The following is a 20,518-nucleotide window of genomic DNA, read 5'->3' on the forward strand; positions in this document are numbered from 1 at the left end:
TTTAGTAAAATTTATGATCACTACTGATCAAGTCATTTGCCCACAATCTGTTTTCATCGTAATTTCTCTGATTTTTGGTTTGTGGTGGAGCCAGGTTGAGGAGCTGAAGGAAACTGTGAAAGAAGAGTTCATGCCTTGGGTTTCACAGTATCTTGTGATGAAGAGAGTCAGTATTGAGCCAAATTTTCACAGCCTATACTCAAATTTCCTTGACACTCTTAAGAATCCAGAGTTTAACAAGATGGTTCTGAATGAAACCTACAGAAATATCAAGGTGAGTAGTATATCACTTTTCTTCTGACACTTCATTGAAGTTTTCAATAATACAGACACTGCACCGCTATCCAAATATGGCATGGAACTTCTAAATTATCCATAACTTATCAAGTAGACAAACAAGTTTTTTTCATAATGTGGGTAGGAAAGTGCCTTGAGTACTACAAATGGCCTTTTAGATGGCCCTTTCTAAACCTTGAGTAGGTTTGGTATCTACCTGTGCTACTATTTTGGCTGAGCACTCTCCTGCAAGGCTTGGTTGACAGGGACAAAAGTTCATTATGAAGCTCTTTTGTCATGGGAGGATGGGGGAAAGGTGTTTTCCTTAGCAGACTGCATACCTCCATAAGACTGAGACCTTACAATGGTGTATTATTCTTTCTATTGACTCTGCCTGTTGGTTACTAACAATTAAAATAATGTAAAGAGACATTACTCTAAAACAATCAACTTAAAAACTGCACTTGCATCTGGAGAATTATATACCTAAAAACATACGTGAAAGATTAGAGGGGGAAATGTTTGCATTTGACAGCACTCTGTATAGGTAACTTCTGTGCTACTGTTAGAAATTAAACACAAAAATCTCCCCCCTCCCACACACAGAAAAGATTATTTCTTTAAAGGGAAAATGGAGTTATAAAACCAACTGCTTGGGAGACTCCAGGGCAGGTGTAGTATGTTCAACTGCTGTTTACTTATTTTTCTATAGACTAGTTATCTGTTTTGGTGTTAACATACATAAATCCAACAAAATTAAAAAATGCTTTTCTGAAACATTTGAATTAAATCTTTATATTAAACCATTCAGAATTTCATATAACATGGGAAGACAGTGACCAGATGGTCATTATTTTAACAATCATAACTTTATAGAAAGGGGAGCAATCCCTTAATTTTATTTCATGTAGAGTAAGGTTTTTGGGTTTTTTTGGACAGGACTACTAAATTCCAAAAAGCCTGGTTCAGCAGACCTGGAGTAACTGAGCTTATGTCAGGAAATAGGATATATCTATCAACATTTTTTTGGCTGCTAGTTATCTATTACAAAACCTGTTTAGTATAACAACGCTTTCGGTTTAGATAACTAGGTTTTGAATCTGACAACTAAGACTTCAGTGTGTAAACTGACTGGCTTGATAGCAGTATGTTGCTACTTTTTTCTCTATCAGTGACTTGTTAATTTTCAACTTCTTATAGTAACATTATTGCAGTTGGGATAGACTTTAATTAAATACTTGTGCTTACAGACTATAGTGAATGGCCAGCTGAAATACTGTACCTATTTGTACCAAGAATCGGAGTTGCAGATAGAGCCTTCTTGAATGCATATCCAGGAAAATGTTGACCAGTTAATGGATGTCTTATAGGTGTCATTCGTTGTAATAAATTGAAGAAATTAAATTGTCCTGTTGGAACTGACTAGTTCATTACGTAGGATTTCTGAAGCAAAACACTAGTGCCAGTCCTTTTAAATAAGACATGCAGTGACATGATGAATCTAGGGGTGTCAGTCCTTGATCCTACAGTTTACACCATTGAAGGACTTGTCTAAATGGCAAGAGTTCTGGCTGGTTTAAAGGTGTGATTAGAAATCCACTCACTTGTACTAATGAAAAGGTTGTGTGGATGCTCTTACTTGTTTTAAATTGGGCTCATTTTTGATTTAGCTTAAGTTGATTGATATGTTGAAGCTAAATTTAAACAAGACAGTCTTAAACAAAAGTAAGCATCCACACGGTTTGCAGTGGTTTAACTGTAACCTTGTAAATTGGTGTAGACAACCCCCGAATTAAATGGGCAAAGCCATGCAGATACACAATATACTGGCTTACTGCTGGATAAACTTAATCTCAAGGCAATCATGTTTTTAAAAATGTCTTCTGCAAAGTATTTAATTGTTAATCCACAAGTCGTGTGCCTTAATTTTAAGGGTTTGCATGAATGATAGTGGCCATTTTTCTCAGCGAGTTCTCAAGTGGAAAAGATTGCATGGAAGGTGTTAAGGCAGTAGGAAAATACTGAAGGAGCACTTAAGCAGCTTGAGGGAAGCATAGTTTGTGTACTGCTTTGGCAACAGAAGTGTGAGGGAGAACATAAGAACGGCCATAGTGGGTCAGACCAAAGCTCCATCTAGCCCAGTATCCTGTCGTCTGACAGTGGCCAATGCCAGTTGTTTCAGAGGGAATGAACAGAACAGGTAATCATCAAGTGATCCATCCCCTGTCTCCCATTTTCCACTTCTGGCAAACAGAGGCTAAGGACGCTATCCCTGCCCACCCTGGCTAATAGCCATTGATGAACCTATGCTCCATGAATTTATCTATTCTTTTTTGTATCCTGTTAGTTTTGGCCTTCACAACATCCTCTGGCAGAGTTCTACAGGTTGACTGTGCATTGTCTGAAGAAATACTTCCTTTTAAGGAAGCTTTAAACCTGCTGTCTGTTAGTTCCATTTGGTGACCCCTGGTTAGAAGGGTGTTAAAATGAAAGTGGAAGTGCAGGCAGGGGAAGATGAAATCCAGCCCAGTTTTAACATAAGAAATTTTTCATTTTCCACTTGCCATTTCTACAAAACGGGAGTGAATTGGCAGTATATGTCAATTAGCACTATTCTTAAACCTGTGGATGGGATTTCTCTCCACTATAGGTTACGCTGTAGTGCAAAATAATTCCTTGGCACCCTTCTGAGCACAACTGATCACCTACCATTTGGTTGATGCTACTGTAAGCTAAGGAACAGAACTACATGTTTAAAAGGTTTTCAGAGACCAGAACTGACTCAAACTATATTTGGGAAACTAACTACTTATGCTTCGCTGCTGAGGGTTTACATGCCGTTCTATGGGAGGTATGCAGTGTGTTTGTAGCCATGTTTGGTCCCAGGGTATGAGACAACGCAAGGTGGGTGAAGTAATACCCTTTTTATTGGATAGACTTATGTTGGTGAGAGAAGCTTTCGAAGGCTTACACAGCTGCTTCACATCTGGGAAATGTGCTTAGTGTCACAGCTAAATACGAAGTGAAACAAATTGTTAATCATAAGAAGCTTTCAAGGGACCACTGAAGGTGATGTTAACAGGTCACTTCACCTTGAATGGTCCCTTGAAATGTGCATTAGCTACTTACGCTAAACAGTCCTTTCCACCTTGTATTTAGTGGTGATACCTAAGGCCTGGTCTACACTGTGCACTTAGGTTGAGTTAAGGAGCCTCACATCGACCTAGAGGCCAAAGTGTCTTCACTTAAACTTGTCTCCTTCAACAGAAGTTTGCCCCTCTATGCTGATTTAGTAACACCACTCCGAGTGGTGTAGAGTCACTGATGTAATTTGATCAACAGTGTCAGTGTAAATACTGCGTTGCTTATGTGGATTTGTTGGCCTTCAGGAGCTGTCCCACAATGCCCCACACTGACAATACAATTGATAAAGTGCTCCTTGTGAGGAAACGCATCACTGACACGAGCCAAGTGTGCATACAAGCAGTTTAACTGTAGTGTCTCTATGCTGACATAAGTTAGGTCAACATAATTTTGTAGTCATGGCCTGAGTACTCTTTCCAGGCCTGAAGAGCTTTCTGTAAGCTCGAAGCTTCTCTCCAAGAGAAGTTGACCTAATAAAAATAGATATCACTTCACCCACACCCTGTCTCACTAGGTAGGAGGGATTTCTAGCTGTTTCTCAAGATACATAGGTGTGGTAGTCCTGGCATGGAGTTGTACTTTTCTGTATCTTGTCAGTTTACTTTTTTAGGCTCCTTGAAGGAGAAGAACTTATTGTAGTTCTTGTTACAGGACAGGCTAGTAGGGGGACTGTTCCTAGAAACTTGACAAACCATAGTTTCAGTGTATTCAAGTCAAAGGACTGTCTCCTTCATGGTTAAAGTGCAGCTAAATACTTCAGTGGTCTAGAACTCAAGACTTTCTAAAGTCAATGTGTATTAAATGCTTAAATTGGCTTTGGGTGTTTATCTCATAGTTTTATGTCTAAGTTGTTCTCCTTTTTAATCATCTGTTAGGTGCTACTGACATCAGATAAAGCTGCAGCCAACTTCTCTGACCGTTCCCTTCTGAAGAACCTTGGCCACTGGCTGGGAATGATCACACTGGCTAAAAATAAACCCATCTTGCACACGGTGAGCTCCTAATCTGTCCCCAAAAACCTGTTGACTTCAAATCTGTCACAAGCTTAAGAAATTCAGCTAAACTCTTAGTTCTTTCCTTTTTGTACAACAAGTTTGCTGAAGTACAAAAATCTGATTCTCTAGTTTAAAAGGCTTATGAACATTTTGATACCTTGTTTATCAAAGGTTCCTAAATCCATACTTTTGTGATATTTAAGTAACTTTGTCTCCATAAATACACATTAGGTACACTTTGAAATGTTTACTATCTTGTGTGCGAAGTAATTACTTCCCACAAAAAGTAGCAGCTCCATAAAATTCTAAGGTCTTGATTCAGCAAATGTCAATGCTATAATGAAACTGTAGCCCTACAAGAAATAGGAGTGTTTATCCCACCCCCAAGTTTAATTGACATATTTTTGTGTTTTAGGATTTGGATGTGAAATCGTTACTTCTGGAGGCTTATGTTAAGGGGCAACAGGAGTTGCTTTATGTAGTGCCATTTGTTGCCAAAGTCTTAGAATCTAGTGTCAGGAGTGTGGTAAGTGAACTCAAACCTGCTAAATGAGACCTAACTATTGAAGTAGCTCTCCAAACTAGCTAGCAAAATATCATGTAACAAATGTAAACTAAATGTAGATTTTTTTAACAAACGATTCATTCAAAAGTAAATATCTTATGTCAGGTGATTGGGAAGGAAATGGATGGAAACAAGGTGTTTAGAGATATTATGACCTGGGAACAAAGGGAAAAGAGATCTTGTAGATGTTGCACTTTGTTCTGGAAGGTTTCAGAGTAGCAGCCGTTAGTTTGTATTCGCAAAAAGGAAAGGAGTACTTGTGGCACCTTAGAGACTAACAAATTTATTTAAGCATAAGCTTTTGTGAGCTACAGCTCACTTCATCGGATGCATTCAGTGGAAAATACAGTGGGGGGATTTATATACATAGAGAACATGAAACAATGGATGTTACCATACACACTGTAATGAGAGTGATCACGAAAGCTTATGCTCAAATAAATTTGTTAGTCTCTAAGGTGCCACAAGTACTCCTTTCCTTTTTGTTCTGGAAGAAAGGGTTGGTTGGAATATATGTGCATTGTTCCTCTTTGCCCACAAATGGGGAAAGTCCCAGAGCCCAGTTTTCTTCTAAATCTCATTAGCTTTGTGTCCCTTTCTCCTTCCTGGATCAGCTTTTCTGTCCTCCCCAATTCTACTTCTGCAATGGCAGTGTTGATCTGGCAAATGAAAACCACAATGAACTGGCTCCTTCTAATGTTCCAGTTTGGAATTAACTTTAATGCTAAACTGAGGTGTTCCCCCAAATGTACTGCTGGGACAGAATATTGCTATACTCTACATAAACGCCATTATTGAAAAATATGTCCTCGTTCTTTCACAGCCATACAAATTGCTGTTAATGTGGTTTTTTTGGTTTTAAAGTACACTTGTGCTGAGTTTTTTAATTTACACCTTTTGGAAAGGAATTGCTTTGTCTGATACACCTCTCTCCAATTCTCTGGTAGGTTTTCAGGCCTCCAAACCCCTGGACGATGGCAATCATGAACGTTTTAGCTGAGCTGCATCAAGAACATGACTTAAAAGTAAGTTGCTTTTAACATTTTTCTACACTTACTGAACATTAATGGATTTTCTTGACTGATCAGCTTTGCAAAATGTAATGCAGGAAGACTGTTGGATTTCCAGACTTCAGTCCTCAACTCCATCTTTAAAGTATTGCTTAATTTGACTGAATTTAGATAACTTATTTAGTCATGGTGCTAACTTTGGTGCTTCTAGACAGTCCCTTTGCAGAATATTGGTCTAATGCCTAGAGTCTTAAGATACGAGAGGTAAAATGGAAAACATAGAGGGGTTCCTTTATTAGTGTAACCTAAAATGATCATACTGGAATTGTTGTGCAGCTAAATCTGAAATTTGAGATTGAGGTGCTCTGCAAGAACCTTGCACTAGACATCAATGAGCTGAAACCTGGAAACCTCCTGAAAGACAAGGATCGGTTGAAAAATTTGGATGAACAGCTATCTGCTCCAAAGAAGGATGTAAAACAGCCAGAGGAGCTACCACCGATCACCACAACCAGTAAGTAATTGAAGTTTCAGCTGTATTGCAAAAATACAATCGGCTGCTTTTGAAGTTTAAAATGAGGCTTGCTAAATTACTTCTAGCAGCAGGGTTTAGTGATAGTGTATATTTGGCGAGAAGGAATTGAGGAGAGAGCTTCTAGACATGTTTGCATGTACCAAAAACTGAACCCTTCCTCCTTTCCCAGATATCACTTAGGGGACAAGTAAAGCTCCCATATTTGTCATGCTGTTTGCCAGAGTGGCGCTCTCGGTTTTTTACAAGGGTACGTTGTTTAGCCTATCCCCTGATATGGAGACCAGTGGGCTGCTTTTCATCTGTTCCCTATCCTTTGACCTGTCTGAGTTGGTGCTCTCCCACTGGTAGAGCACTTGGGTCATTGACATGTCATCGTGTCAAGCTGCAGTCCCCAGTGAAGGATGTACCAAAAACTGTCCACATGCTTGGTGTGTACGCACCATGGCCTTAAACAAAAAAGCAGGATAGCGAGGATCACTTATTATTCTGCAGGATTGTTTTTAAACTCTTCATAAGTGTAATATAAGTAAGCAGTCCTGTGTAACTTACGCTATCTCATAAAAGAATCTTATGTAGTGGGCTTGAATGAAAAGTGTACAATTACAAAGTCTCAGTGCTTGAACAGACAGACTGGGACATCAGTGAAGTGAGATGCCTAAACTATAGACTAAATTACTTCTTTTTTTTCAAAAGAAATGATGGTGTATATCAGGATGGTGTAAATAACCTGTAAATACTGGATGCTGGGGAGGGTGGCAAGATGCACTTGCAGAAAAGTAGCCAAGGATTGCTATAATTGTGCATGACACAGTAAATAATGCTGTCTTTCTACAAGCTAAGGTGGAGATATGGTGTAAGCTGTTACTGGCTTATCACCCTGCTTTTCAGAAGCTTTGCGATTAAATGGTTAAAGCTTAATTTTTCAAATGATGTACTTTCCAAGTGTACGAGGCAAGCATAGAACTTTAGTTTCTTAATGAGTTAGTTTCTAGAAAGGAAACAACTCTAAAGAATTCTTCACAACTTCTGTGTTCTACAGCTGCTTCTACAACCCCAGCTACTAACACCACTTGTACAGCATCCGTTCCTCCACAACCTCAGTACAGTTACCATGACATCAACGTCTACTCTCTGGGAGGGCTGGCTCCGCACATTACTCTAAATCCGACTGTAAGTACTAGAGCTCATTGTGGTTTGTTACAGAAAGTTTCTGTAGTCCAGAGTAGAAGATTGGCCTGCAGGGGCTTTCGCCAAAAAGCACTCTGCTTCTGAAATTGAAGGAACTAGTTATGTTGACTTACTGAAGTTAAGCACAGTGTATACAGGTGGTCTGCATCTTTCATACAAGTATTTCAGTCCTCATATGTCCTGCCAGAACTGTTTCTGCACCAAGCTCCTCCTAGGAGTGGTGTCAAATTGCCTTAACTTTTTAGGCAAGGATCTACTAGAACCAGAATGAGACCTATCTGTACCTTGTGAGTTGAACCAAATTTGAATTGATTTTGTAGTAAGGTAAGTGCAGTTAGCATCTCAGCATCTACTGGAGTAAGTCCAATCTGTGGTAAAGAGATTCAGTCTTTTACTTCTGAATGCCTGATTACTCTTCAGTTCCAGGTAGCAGCAGTAACTAAGAATGCTTTTCTGTTACTAGCTAGTACAGTACAGACCCGTTTACGTGCGAATCCGCTTAATGTGCGGTAGCGCCATGCCTCCCAGTGCTACGTATTTAACACGTGAGACTTGTTAACACGCAGTACAGGCACTTGCTTTGTAGCTCTAAAATTTTTGCTCACTAACTCACTGACCTAGAAATCGACAGGAAGTGCGGAGCGGGAACGTGTTGTACGTCTTTACCGATATTGGGAAAGACGTATCACGCATGTTTAGTCGTCATGCTAGAGAGATATATAATGTATAGTAGTTATATATACTACATTAGAAAATTTTAACCATAGGCCTATATAATGGCAGAAGGCAAGCGTCAGCGTTCCTACACTGTAGAACGAGTAAATAGCGGAGAAACCCAGGCCAAAGTTTCAAAAGATATTGGGATTGCTGAATCTACTCTTTTTAGTTTTTTAGCCATCCTCAATCTAAACTGAACAGCTTTGTACAAAATATAGATTCTGCCACGGGGCTTAGGCAAAAACATGTGCGCTGTTCAGCAAAACTCACAGTAGACACAGCCATGCGCATGGGGTTTGCCCAGGAAAGGCTGAAAGGAATGCCGCTAAGTGGCCAATTCTTCAAGCCCAAGTGACAAAATTTGGAAATTTAAAGGGATGAATCCTTCCAAGCCAGCAAGTGGTTTATAAATCATTTTAAAAAGCGTCATGGCATAGCGCAGGAATTGATTTCTGGAGAAAACCAATGAATCGGCCGTGAACGCGTTTCCTGCCGAGTTAAAATCTATTTTACAAAATGAAGACTACCACGAAGAACAACTTTATATTTGTGATGAAACTGCTTTATTTGCAAAACTGCTACCTGATAAGACTTCAGCCTTTAATTACGAGACACAGAAAACAGCTGGATTTAAAAAGAGAAGATCGTGACTTTTTTTTTGTAGTAATAAGATGGGCAGCCATAAGCTTGCCCTTCTTGTTGGCCGCTTTCATAACCCTCGCTGCTTTAATCACCTCATAGAGCCAAACTGCCAGTAATATATGCTAACAGCAAAAATGCTTGGATGATGAGATACATTTTCAATGATTGGTTCCACAACAGCTTTGTTCCAGCTGTTCGTAAGCCTCTGCAGTCGAAGAAACTCAAAGCCAAAGCACTTTTGCTACTTCACTATTGTCCAGCCCATCCTCCAGCCGAATTACTGGTATCGAGTGATGGAAAAATTTGAGTGCTATACCTACCATTCAATGCAACATCAAAAAGTCAACCTTTAGACCAGGGCATTCTTCAGAATTTTAAAAGCCGTTATCGAGGGGAGCTGATTTCGGTGATTGTGTCATGCACATCTTCAGGCATTTCCAAATTCCTGAAACAGTTAAACATCCAATGAAGTGAGCTGTAGCTCACGAAAGCTTATGCTCAAATTGGTTAGCCTCTAAGGTGCCACAAGTACTCCTTTTTGCGAATACAGACTAACACAGCTGCTACTCTGAAACCTTAAACATGAAGGAAATTTATTTAGTTAAAGCTTGGGACGGAGTAAAACAAAAGTCCATTGAAAACCGCTGGATGAAGGCTCTTGGTGATGCCTTTTCTGTCAAAGATGGCTCAGACTCAGAAAACTCCAACAGTGGCACTGATTCAGAGCCAGACATGGAAGGATTTTTGGAAGAAGGCGTCCTACAAACATGTACTCAGACAAGAGGATAAAGGTAAACTTCTCTTTCAAATGATAAAAGGTTTTAGTTTGGATATGTCACCGGAAATCATTACCAAGTGGCTGGAGATGGATGAAGATTGTCCAACTTCAGAATTTCTGTCCGAGGAAGAAATATTAACAGGCTGCAAGGCTACGTCGGACCACGAAAGTGATGGTGAGGATGTCGTTGAAAAGGTCAAAATTTCACCCACAGAAGCCCTTAGTGTTGTAGAAACTGTTGTAAGATTTATGGAGGAGCAAAATGCGGAAAATACCGAAATCATTCATCTGTGGCAAGTGAGACTTCATAAGAGGGGAAAAAATGCGAGCCAGAAAGAGCAGAAAATAACGGCGTTTTTTTCTAAGTGAATCATAGACACTTTTTTTTCAGCATGGCCCTTTTAACCCACGGTCCGTTAACACATGGTTGCGACTGCTTGACTCCCAACATCTGTAAGGAAACAGGTCTGGACTGTAGTTATGGTCTAACATTGCTAATGTGGAAGAGGTGATACTTTTATCCACTGCCAGGTATGACTATTGCAATAGGCTATATTTATCCCACCCTTAAAGATCCTTTCAAAACTTCTGCCTCAGTAGAATGCAGTCGATTAGAGTAACCACAGCTTACAGGAGTGCACAAAGCACAGGTGTGGCTAAATTTTTTTAGGTACAATTTGAGTTCCTTTAATGTAAAAGTCAGTATAGTTTAGGATTGATTGCATAAAGACCGCTTTACTACTGTTATGACAACTGAGATCAGCTGAGGCTGCTTAGCTGACTCGAACTGCACCCTGCTTCTAGTCAAGAGTGAACATGTTGGAGTCAGTGAGCATAGAATTTACTCTGGCAGGCCATCAGAACGCTAACTTTCACTGATGTGCAAAATCAATCTCTTCAGCCAAACCTCTGTGGAATGGGTCAAAACTAAAATGTTCTGTGTTGAGTTGTGATATTTTTCTGTTGTGAACTAACTGCAGTTGTCTAAACAATTGTATGTAGGAGTACCTCAATGCTAAGTCTTTAATAGGTGCAGGGAAAGCATCTGTCTGTGTACACTAGACAATTTTTAGAATGCTGGTACTGAATACTTAATTACAGATGAAAATTATATGAATGTGAAGCTCTGCTTGATTGGTTTAGTATTTTAAAACGAACTGATGTCATGAATGAGGAGTGGACACCTGAACCTTTTTCAGTTAGCCTACTGTAAATTTTGGTTGTTTCACTTCCTCATTGGCATTGAGAGAAGTTTTTTTTGTAACCTTTGTTTTTAAGATACCAGTTGATCCTCTAGTAAGAGAAGGCCCTGAAACACACACTCTTATATCAGAGGCCCAGTCTGAGGCCTGAAGCCTGAACCAAAGTACTTCCAGGCAGTGTTAAGCAAAGCTGGGCTGTGAGCCAGAGGCAGGTGCCACTCTCAGAAGTCGGCAAGAAAAGGTTGTTAGAAGCACATGCGCACACGCACAAGTGCTAATGAGAGGAACTTGCTCCAGGATGGCATCAGAACACTCCACAGACATAACAAGGAACAGGCAGGTGCATCTTAAAGACAGGGTCAAAAGAAAAACATGATGGATAGATTCGTTTGAACTATGATGAGTAATCAGTCCTGCAACTGTATAAAGTAGGTTCGGGAGCTCACATCTTTGTCCAGCCTAGGGGGCAGTGGAGTGTCCCGCCACTGACTGACTGAACTGTGTTCATTGCCAGGGAGCACAAATTGGTAGTATGCCCTGTAGAGTCTACAGGGAACTATTACTGTGCTTCGTTTGACAATAAACCTGTCTCGGATTCCTTCATACCTTACTAGAGTCTGTGGTTTTTGGGGGTTCTCTCGGAGCCTTCTGTGTTAGCTATCTGCGCAGAGCGGAGGCAGCACAGAGGGAACACACGCAGCCGACTTATCGAACAAGAGCAGAGCACCACACTGGTAGCTACCAACGACAGATTCCACCGGCAATCTGACTGAAAGAGCTGTCCAGAACAAAGCCTGTTGAACTTGTAGCTCTCATTTCACTCTTGGGCACACTTGAACATGGGTGGACAACTGCACCAACAGAAATATTTTAAGGAGACTTAGTTTCTTTCAGTTAGTCTCAGGTTTTACAAGTAACACTAGGAGGTGTTTTTTGTTTTTTTTAAAAAGAGCATTTTCTGTTTTTGTGCATTGGGATAGCACTTTGTCTTTCAGAGCAACAGGGGAAAAAACAGTTCACAGGGACTCAGAAGGGGGTGTACTACCTGATACTATCATTTTTAATCCAACTTTATTTTAAATCCCTTTAAGGGATGCCCTTTTGCAAGGTAAAACTGCAGCTTTTGTAGTTTTGCTGCCCTGTCTCCTATATACCTCCCAGTTTCTTTGTCTCTTTGCTTCTTACCCTTTCTAATTGCCTTTCTGTTCATTTCCAGACTTTTTTCTCTAGTTCTATTTGAAAGGGTTACTTCTGCTCTCTTGTAGCCAAAAGCACTCTGCTACCAATGCTGTCAAACAAGTACCTGTTGGCTGGCTGAGGAGTGAGTGTCTTGTGAGCTGGAAAGCAGTGGTTCACAGCTAAAGTTGCTAATGTTTCTTGGCAATCCACATGTGATTTTTTTTAAAAGATCAGAACTATGATTTTACTATTTTTTAAAAATAGATGTAGCAGTTAAACTTGCTGTTTCAAGTGGTCAAACAGGTGATCTCTAGAAATTAATTCATCATTCCATGATCTAATTCAGAGTGGTTGCTTACCTAAGAGCAGTCTAGGTAGCTTTCCACATGTTTTGGCCATCTCATCAGTTGCCTAGCTCTATTGGCAGATATATTCATTGAGCTTTTATATTGGTACATCACCACTTCATGTGTTCAGATGTGTCCCTCCCGAGTTAAGTCTCTATTTTGAACAAATTATTTGGAACAAATAAGATGAACAAAACTAAATCTGACAATTTGAATTTCTGTGATCTACGTACTAAGCTCATACATCAGTCGTGGCTCTATATAAAGATTTAATGTTTTGAAATTGTGGATATTTAGGGCAGAGTGAGTCTTGGAACACTAGTATGACTATATATGTACCTGTTCTTTGACTTTGTTTTGAGCCTTCTGTTGCCTAATCACTTAAAGTGGTTTTCATTTTCCCTTGTAGATTCCACTGTTCCAGGCCCACCCACAGCTAAAGCAGTGCGTGCGTCAAGCTATAGAGCGTGCAGTGCAAGAGCTTGTCCATCCAGTGGTAGATCGGTCCATTAAGATTGCCATGACTACCTGTGAACAGATAGTCAGGAAGGACTTTGCACTGGATTCAGAGGAGTCACGCATGCGTGTAGCAGCACACCACATGATGCGGAACCTGACTGCTGGTATGGCCATGATTACCTGCAGGGAACCTCTGATGATGAGCATTGCTACCAACTTGAAGAACAGTTTTGCTACTGCGCTGCGGGTAAGATGGTGCAACTTCATTGAACTCCACCCATTAGCATTGACTTTCTAATTAATTGCATTGCCATAAATTGAGTTCTTGTCTATTGGAGTTACCTGGAATCATGAATGTGGGGGTAGAGGATCCCAGGGACCAAGAAATTTTTGTAAGATTGGTGTGACAACATGGTTAGCTGAAGTGGAACTAAGTTTGCCTTAAAATAGTAGAGGAGTTAGCCCTCAGTCTTTACAGACCATTGAGAGGCATCTTCTGGTGTCTCTTTTCCTGATTGCCTTCACCTTTCCTGTACTTGGCATGCATGGGCCTGCTACCTTTAAAATTAGAATCCAAAAGCAATGGGAGATTAGCCCTTGATACTGAAAGTTAAATTTCTTGACAAAATATACAAGTTTGTCTTTGTATATGTGTATATACTTCAGACCATCCATTCCATTCACTTAATTGTTCCATTAGCAAGTATAAAATTGAGAGATTATTCTGTACAATTAAACTGCTTGATTTATTGGCTTTTCTAGGGGCTGTTAAGTCTTCTAACACATTATTTTAAAGCTTCCCCTGTGGTTTTTCTCCATTGGTTAAAGTAATGTAAGATGATACAATTTTGTTTTAAACAATTTATGAACTGCCAGCCCCTAACAAATCCATTTAGTAGGTCATTTGCCAGAAAACTTACCATACTTACCACCAGCGCTCAAGTATACGAACCATTTTGGGTAGACATGAGGGTTGAAGCATCATGCAAGTTCAAGGTATAGCTGTTTTGAGGGGTAAAATTAGGGCTCCAGAAGAAATCTGTTTACATCTTGGTTATGGGCAAATCCCTTCCTCCTTTTCTGTGGCTGTGAGGGGTCATGTTGTAATGGAATGGCTCCATTGCATGGTAATGAGCTTAGGGCAGGATTTCGAGGATCTGTGGCAGGAATATGAAAGCCCCTGGGTTAAATTGTGGGAACTGCTGGCACAACTTCTTGACTCTGGAACTCCCCAATTCATCTGCGAGGGTTGAGGGGCATAGAGTGTAGATCAAGACCTATTATTGCAACGGGTGACTGAGGCATTAGTCAGTTATATGTAATTGTCTTGGTATGGTTTAAGCACTCAGAGGAATGGATGGAGGCTTCTGCCTATCAGAATAATCTGTTAAAAGATACTAACTTAGACTACCACCTTGTATTTTTCCATTTCAGTCCTAACACAGTTTTGGCAGTTGAGATCACTGATGGCATTGATAAATGCTCAGTGTAACTAGAAAAACATAGTGCATATCTACCATTGCAAACTTCTAGTTCTGGCAGCGCATGAAACTGTGAATAGGTCTCATTATAGCACTGTCTTGTTGATGATGCATCCAGGACTAGATAGCAAATCTATAGCTAGAGTACTGTTTGACTTCTTGTCTCTTCTTTACTTGTAGTACTATAATGGATTTTTATTGTTTTCTTCAAATGAACTGTGAAGGCATCTTATATAATCTCAGGATCACACTGTCACCAGAATGCAGTCTGAATGTAGATCAAATGTTGATCTGATATGCCTGATCCTTTAAATCACTTAACAGATTCCTTCCATTTCAGCAGTATGTGTAGAAACCCTGTTGCCAGGCCAAGAAGGACAGCGCAGTCTTCTTCTGAGGTGTTAAAACTAAACCAGGAAAGCATTTTAAAAAATTCATTGCTTTAGTTCTCTGACTAAAACAGAGTGAATACCCCTTTTGGTCTGGCATTTGTAGTTCAAAGGAATTTTGTCAGCTCATCTCGAACAACATTTTGCTGCTTCATAAATTGGCTTGAAGTGGCTTTGTGGAGGTAGGTGGGAGGGTGTCATAGATCCACAGGATCTGTGCTATGTCCCAGCTTTTAAACAGTCCTTTGGAGGAACACTTCCAGCGTGCCAGACCCCCAAAGGGTCCCATTCTTAAAGGTAAGCCAGATGGCTTTCAGCATCTTGAGTCTTTGGGCTCCAGCACTCCTGTTTCACATCATGAGCTCTGTCTAGCAAGTCCAAATAAGACTTCTTCTGTTCCTAGACTTTTGCCTTCTTCAGGGATTAGTGCACTCAGCAAGTATTTGCCGTGACATCAAGCAGCCTTTTCAAAACAGTAGGGTTTATTAGTCAACTGGAACACAGCATTGGAAAGTCCTCAAGATAGCATAGAAAAGTAAAGGTGGAGACAATTCTGACTGGCCAACATCAGGGTTGTACCCAGCCAAGCTACTGAAGAATCCTGTTTTGGCACGCTCCTCCTCTTGGCTTCTTTGATGGTCCCGGGTGAGATCCCTGTGTCTCTCAAAAAGCTATCGCTTGTCCTCGCCCCATCAGCTCTCGGTCCATTGTCTTGGTCCTCTTGCAGGACCCCTACTCAATTTACATGTTCTGCCTGCCATAGTTTCCTACCGTTAGGAATTGTCCCGTTCTTGAGGCTCCCCTGGTCTTTCTGGATTCTCCTTGCACATTCCTTCAAAGTGTGACTGCCTAGTATGAGGGGAAAAGTAATGGCATTCCAAGTAGTTGAGGCTCGTATACAATTAAAAGACTGCTCCGTTAGGCCCCAGTGAGATCCTGGAGCCTCCTCCCCATCTTGTCAACCTGAGCCTTTGGGTAGTGCCAGTTTGGCACCAGAGTGCTCTAGCTCAGACTCCTGCAGTAGGCCCAGACTCCAAAGGATTGTTTCTCCTCTCCCTCTTGGCACCAAGTGAGATGCTGTGCCCAGGGCTGAGTGCACCAAGAGCTCATGGTGGGGACAGCACCCCTGCTATTGGGAAGTGCTACCGCTCCAAAAGAGTCTCTATGAAAGGGACCAGGACTGACCCCTGCACCACACATGGGTAGAGGGAGTGTTCATCCCTGGAACACATCATAAGAAAATTCCTGTGCCAAAACTCTCACCCAGTGGATCCACCTGCACCAAGACTCTCTCCAGTGCTCTTTCTATTAAGCCAGTGGTTCTCAAAAGTTCGTATTAGTGACCCCTTTCACACAGCAAGCCTCTGAGTGCAATTCCCCATATAAATTAAAAACACCTTTTTTTATATTAGCACTATAATTGCTGGAGGCGAAGCGGGCTTGGGGTGGAGGCTGACCACTTGCAATCTCCCATGTAATAACCTCGGGACCTCCTGTTTGAGAACCACTGTATTAGGTCTGAATATGCTCTTCATAGGACCTGGCAGTTTTACACTGATCCCGAGTCACTGATCCTTTCGGACCAGATGGTATCGGGGGACATCCCTAAATCATTGGCACATCGTTTGCCAGTCCCAAGCACCAGCCATGCTGTCGGCACTTGGATGCTGTCAGTGTACTATTTGCTGGTTACTGTGACCGTTTGAGTGGTCGCATCGCCAATAGTTGGATAACTCCTATTCCTCAGACGAGCAGAAAGATACCAGTGGTTCCCCTGAGTGGTCTGAGTCCAGACATCAGCTCAGACAGTTTCCAGAGGCTCCTAGTTGCCTTCACCCTTGTGATCTGCAGTGTTGGGTTAGTGACTAGTAGTACCCTCCTTGGGAACTGACTTGTATCCTTATGATTCCACCGTTTGAGCTCCTGAGGTCTGTACTTTTGAGTCCCTGACTGAGGGCACTGGGTGGTGATCTTTGACACTGGTGCCCAGAGGAGCCTCAGTCCTTCCCAGATTGCTTGTTGAGCAGGAACAGCCAGTACAGCTGGAACTGTCAGCAGCACTTTTTTCCTCTCCAGACAAGGCGGTAACATTTGGCCTCTTCCTCACCACTGGATGATCCTAGGCGGTATTGGGGACCTATTGAGGAGGATCACAGAAACTCTCTAGAACCCACTAGAAAAGGTTCACAATCTTACTTGTAAACTCCTGGATAGTCTCCAGACTGCAGCTCAGTCCAAGTTGGCACTGTCTGCAAATAAGGCCTGATTAGAGCCCACTAAGACGTGCTGGCATACACCAGCTACCTGTGCCTCAACCCCATTTTGTTCTTTCCCAGGGGGCAGAATATTTCTTTTCCTACCCTATCCAAGCTCCAAGCAGTCAGAGAACAAAACAGGATGCACTAGCATAGGTATACCCCTTTGGACAAAGATTCAAGGAGACTAGAGCTCTTTGGCAAAAACTTTTCATCAGACAGTTTACTGTTCTGCAGAGTGAATGATCAGGCATTAATGTCCAAATAGGATATTAATTACAGTAAACTGTTAGCTTATTAGCAAGCTAATTCTCACAGAAATGTAGGCCCAAATTCCAGGCCATCCTGGACAAAGGGAAACTAGTTGCCAGATCATCTCTCTGGGCATTCCTGATGCAGTGGACTTGGCTTTCTGCCCAGTGGTCACTTCAGTGGTTGAGGCAGGCTTCTTGGTTGCAGTTCTCAGAATTCCCAAGGCAATCCAAGGAACAGTAGAGGATCTCCCCTTCAAGGGTAACAACCTATTGAGCGAGAAGACAGATGAGGAGCTTCACTCCTTCAAGGACTCTTATGCCACCCTCTGCTCTTTGAGGATATATACCCAGGCACTTCATAGGAAATGTTGCAGGCTGCCTTCTCATCAGTACCACCTAGCCGTATAGCCTGAGCTCCCTAAGAAGCGCTAGAGGATACAGCAGAAGAGATTAACCACAACCACTGCCTTCCCCTCTTCCGTCTCACCTGCCTCCTAGGAAGGCACCACCACCCCCTTAGATGGCTGCCTGACATGTTTCTCCTAATGTGGCAGTGTATCGCATCGGACAGATTACTGTTAAGTGTTATCTCTACTAGCTACCTAGAATTCCTTGCTGCCCTCTTCTCCAAACCTCTCTCCCTATCTCTTCAAGGACCCCCTCTCATGAGAGCATTCTCAGACAAGAGGTGGACTCCCTAATCCAGTTAGGGGCAGGAGAGCCTGTACCACCCCCACATGGGGGAAGAACTTTTATTCCAAACATTTCCTCATCCCTAAAAAGAAAGCGGGGCGGGCCTGAAGAGCTATCCTGGACCTTGCAGCTAAATGTTTTCATTCGTTCTTCAAGATTTAAGATGACTACACTGGCCACTGTAATCCCTCCCTGAACAAAGGCATTTAGTATGTGCCTCTTGATTTGAAGGATGCTTATTTTCATGTGGACCTTCACCCCACACAGAGAAGCTTCCTGTGCTTTACAGTGGGCTTAGACCACTTTCAACAGAGTGCCCATTCAGCCTCTTGATAGCCCTAAAGGTTTTTATGAAGGTACTGTCCATGGTAGCAGTAGATATGTGCTGACAAGGCAGCCTAATATTTCCCTACCTAAGTGATTGGCTGCTCAAGGGACAGTCATATGAGAAGGCACAGGTACCAGTTGCCTCCTTACCCAACTCATTCCTTCCTTGGGCTTTCAGGTAAATCTAGAAAAGTCTCCTTTAATCCTTGCACAAGTTATAGAATTACCTTGGGACAGAGGCCCAACTTTGGCTCAGCCCCCAGATGACAGTCCAATTCTACCTGATCCTGGTAGGCTATATGGCCTCATATACCTACATGATCCCCCTTTGCAAGGCTTCACTTATGGTGTCTGCAACCATGCCTGATGACAGTCTACACTTTGAGCAGGGTCTCCCTGGACAAATGAGTCTTGCTTCTGCAGAGCATCTGGCCATCAGTCACCTGGTAGGAAAGGAAGGCTAGTGTGTGTGGAGGGGTTCACTTTGTTCTCACATCACCCACCAAAGAGAGGCAACACACACATGTGACTATACTGCTCAGGGTCTCCAAACTCTGCAGTAGTCCCGATTCTTTCTTCTCAAGCTTCAGGCAGTGCGTGAAGTGTGCAAGATATTCCTACCCTTTATATGGTCCACATTTGTCCAGATCAGGTGGGACAACATGACTGTTTTTGTTTTTATATAATAAACAAAGGGGAGTGAAGTTTGTCCCACTCTGCCAGGAGGCAATCAAGCTCTGGAACTGGTGCATCACAAATGGGAGCTGTACTCTTCAGGAGAATTGTATAATTTTCAGCAGTAGGGATTCCCATCCTGGGACCTCTTTGCAATCCAAAGAAACATGTATGCAGCCTATTGCTCTCAAGCTGCCATGGGGCACAATTCCAGAGGGCATGCCTTCCTGAGATACAGTGGCTGGACTCAAGAAGATCAGGCAGGAAAAGGCAACAGTAATCTTGATGGTGGCCTTGGTGGTGGCCAAGGCAGTTCTAGTTCACTGTCCTACAGATGGCCTCTGGCCCATATGTACACTTAATGCCTCAGAAAGGAAACAGGATCATCCATCCCAACCCAGCCTCTGTCCATCTGGTAGTCTGGATTTTGTATGGACAACAAATTTTTAGAGAGCATGTTCGCAAAAAGTACAGTCCATCCTCAGTGACAGCAGGAAACCCTCAAGAAGGAAGGGCTATACCGCTATGTAGAACGATTTTTCATTTGGTATCAGCAATGTCACTTATCTTCTGTGAGGAGTCTGCGGTGCCTCTTATTCTGGAGTATCTTCTCTCCTTAAACACATCGGCTGTATCCATTAGTTCACTACTTAGCAGCTATTAATGCTTTTCCTGCTTCAATGGACTACTGCTTGGTTTTCCTCATCCCACAACTGTGAAATTCCTAAAAGGCATTATTAGAACATTTCCTCCAGTATTAAAACCTGGTGCAGTCGGCACATATGAACCTTCAACTTGAACCCATGAGCCCCTTATCAGCTCCAAGGTGCTGCCCTGCATCTCTCTATTCACACTTTTAGTAAGCATTTTTACCCAGTGCAAGCTTCTGCCAAGGATGCTTCCTTTGTTTCAGCATTCCCGCAATTGTGGTGTGGAAAATTTCCTCACACCCTCCTCTGTGAGCACTATTTGAGAGTTCACCCGCAGTGCCTGCCCAGCATGTGAAGGAAGGAAGGTTACTGCTCTTATTGTAATGTAGTTCTTCAAGATGTGTGGTCCCTATGGGTATTCATGTCCCATTCTCCTTTTCCCTCTGTTCAGATTCTCACTTGATTCATGGCAGAGTAGGAACTGGAGAGGCAGTTGGTCTGCACCACCCTTTATACCCTCGGTTCAGAGCTTGAGGTGTAGGGCACAGGTGCGGACCAATTGAATATTCTTCCAGTCTTAGACATATACACGGGCATACACTCTATAGTGAGTCCCATGGGGACCACACATCTTGAAGATCTCCAGTTACTATAAGGTAAGTGATCTTCCTTTTCTGACAGTCTAGCCTTCTTAGAGGTGAGATCACCCATTTCTGTAGACTTGAGTCATAGAAAATTGGATACGATGCAAGCATCC

General features: G+C 42.0%; 1 protein-coding gene and 1 non-coding gene across 11 annotated transcripts in view; both read left to right on the forward strand.

Annotated features, from left to right (window-relative positions):
• The window catches only part of CNOT1 (CCR4-NOT transcription complex subunit 1), a 90,270-nt gene that overhangs the window by 48,308 nt on the left and 21,444 nt on the right, over nucleotides 1–20,518 (forward strand). For all 10 annotated transcript variants that reach the window (XM_048816648.2, XM_048816653.2, XM_048816658.2 and 7 more), the window contains 7 exons: nucleotides 95–274; nucleotides 4,296–4,412; nucleotides 4,831–4,941; nucleotides 5,928–6,005; nucleotides 6,327–6,504; nucleotides 7,565–7,695; nucleotides 12,988–13,284. In XM_048816648.2, coding sequence (XP_048672605.1) covers nucleotides 95–274; nucleotides 4,296–4,412; nucleotides 4,831–4,941; nucleotides 5,928–6,005; nucleotides 6,327–6,504; nucleotides 7,565–7,695; nucleotides 12,988–13,284 — 1,092 coding nt within the window. The remainder of the gene's footprint in view (nucleotides 1–94; nucleotides 275–4,295; nucleotides 4,413–4,830; nucleotides 4,942–5,927; nucleotides 6,006–6,326; nucleotides 6,505–7,564; nucleotides 7,696–12,987; nucleotides 13,285–20,518) is intronic.
• On the forward strand, nucleotides 2,883–3,021 carry LOC125620932 (small nucleolar RNA SNORA46). The gene has a single exon (XR_007352358.1). It is a non-coding gene; the product is annotated as a small nucleolar RNA SNORA46 (small nucleolar RNA).

The sequence above is a fragment of the Caretta caretta genome, chromosome 12, assembly GCF_965140235.1.
Source record: "Caretta caretta isolate rCarCar2 chromosome 12, rCarCar1.hap1, whole genome shotgun sequence".
NCBI lineage: Eukaryota > Metazoa > Chordata > Testudines > Cheloniidae > Caretta > Caretta caretta.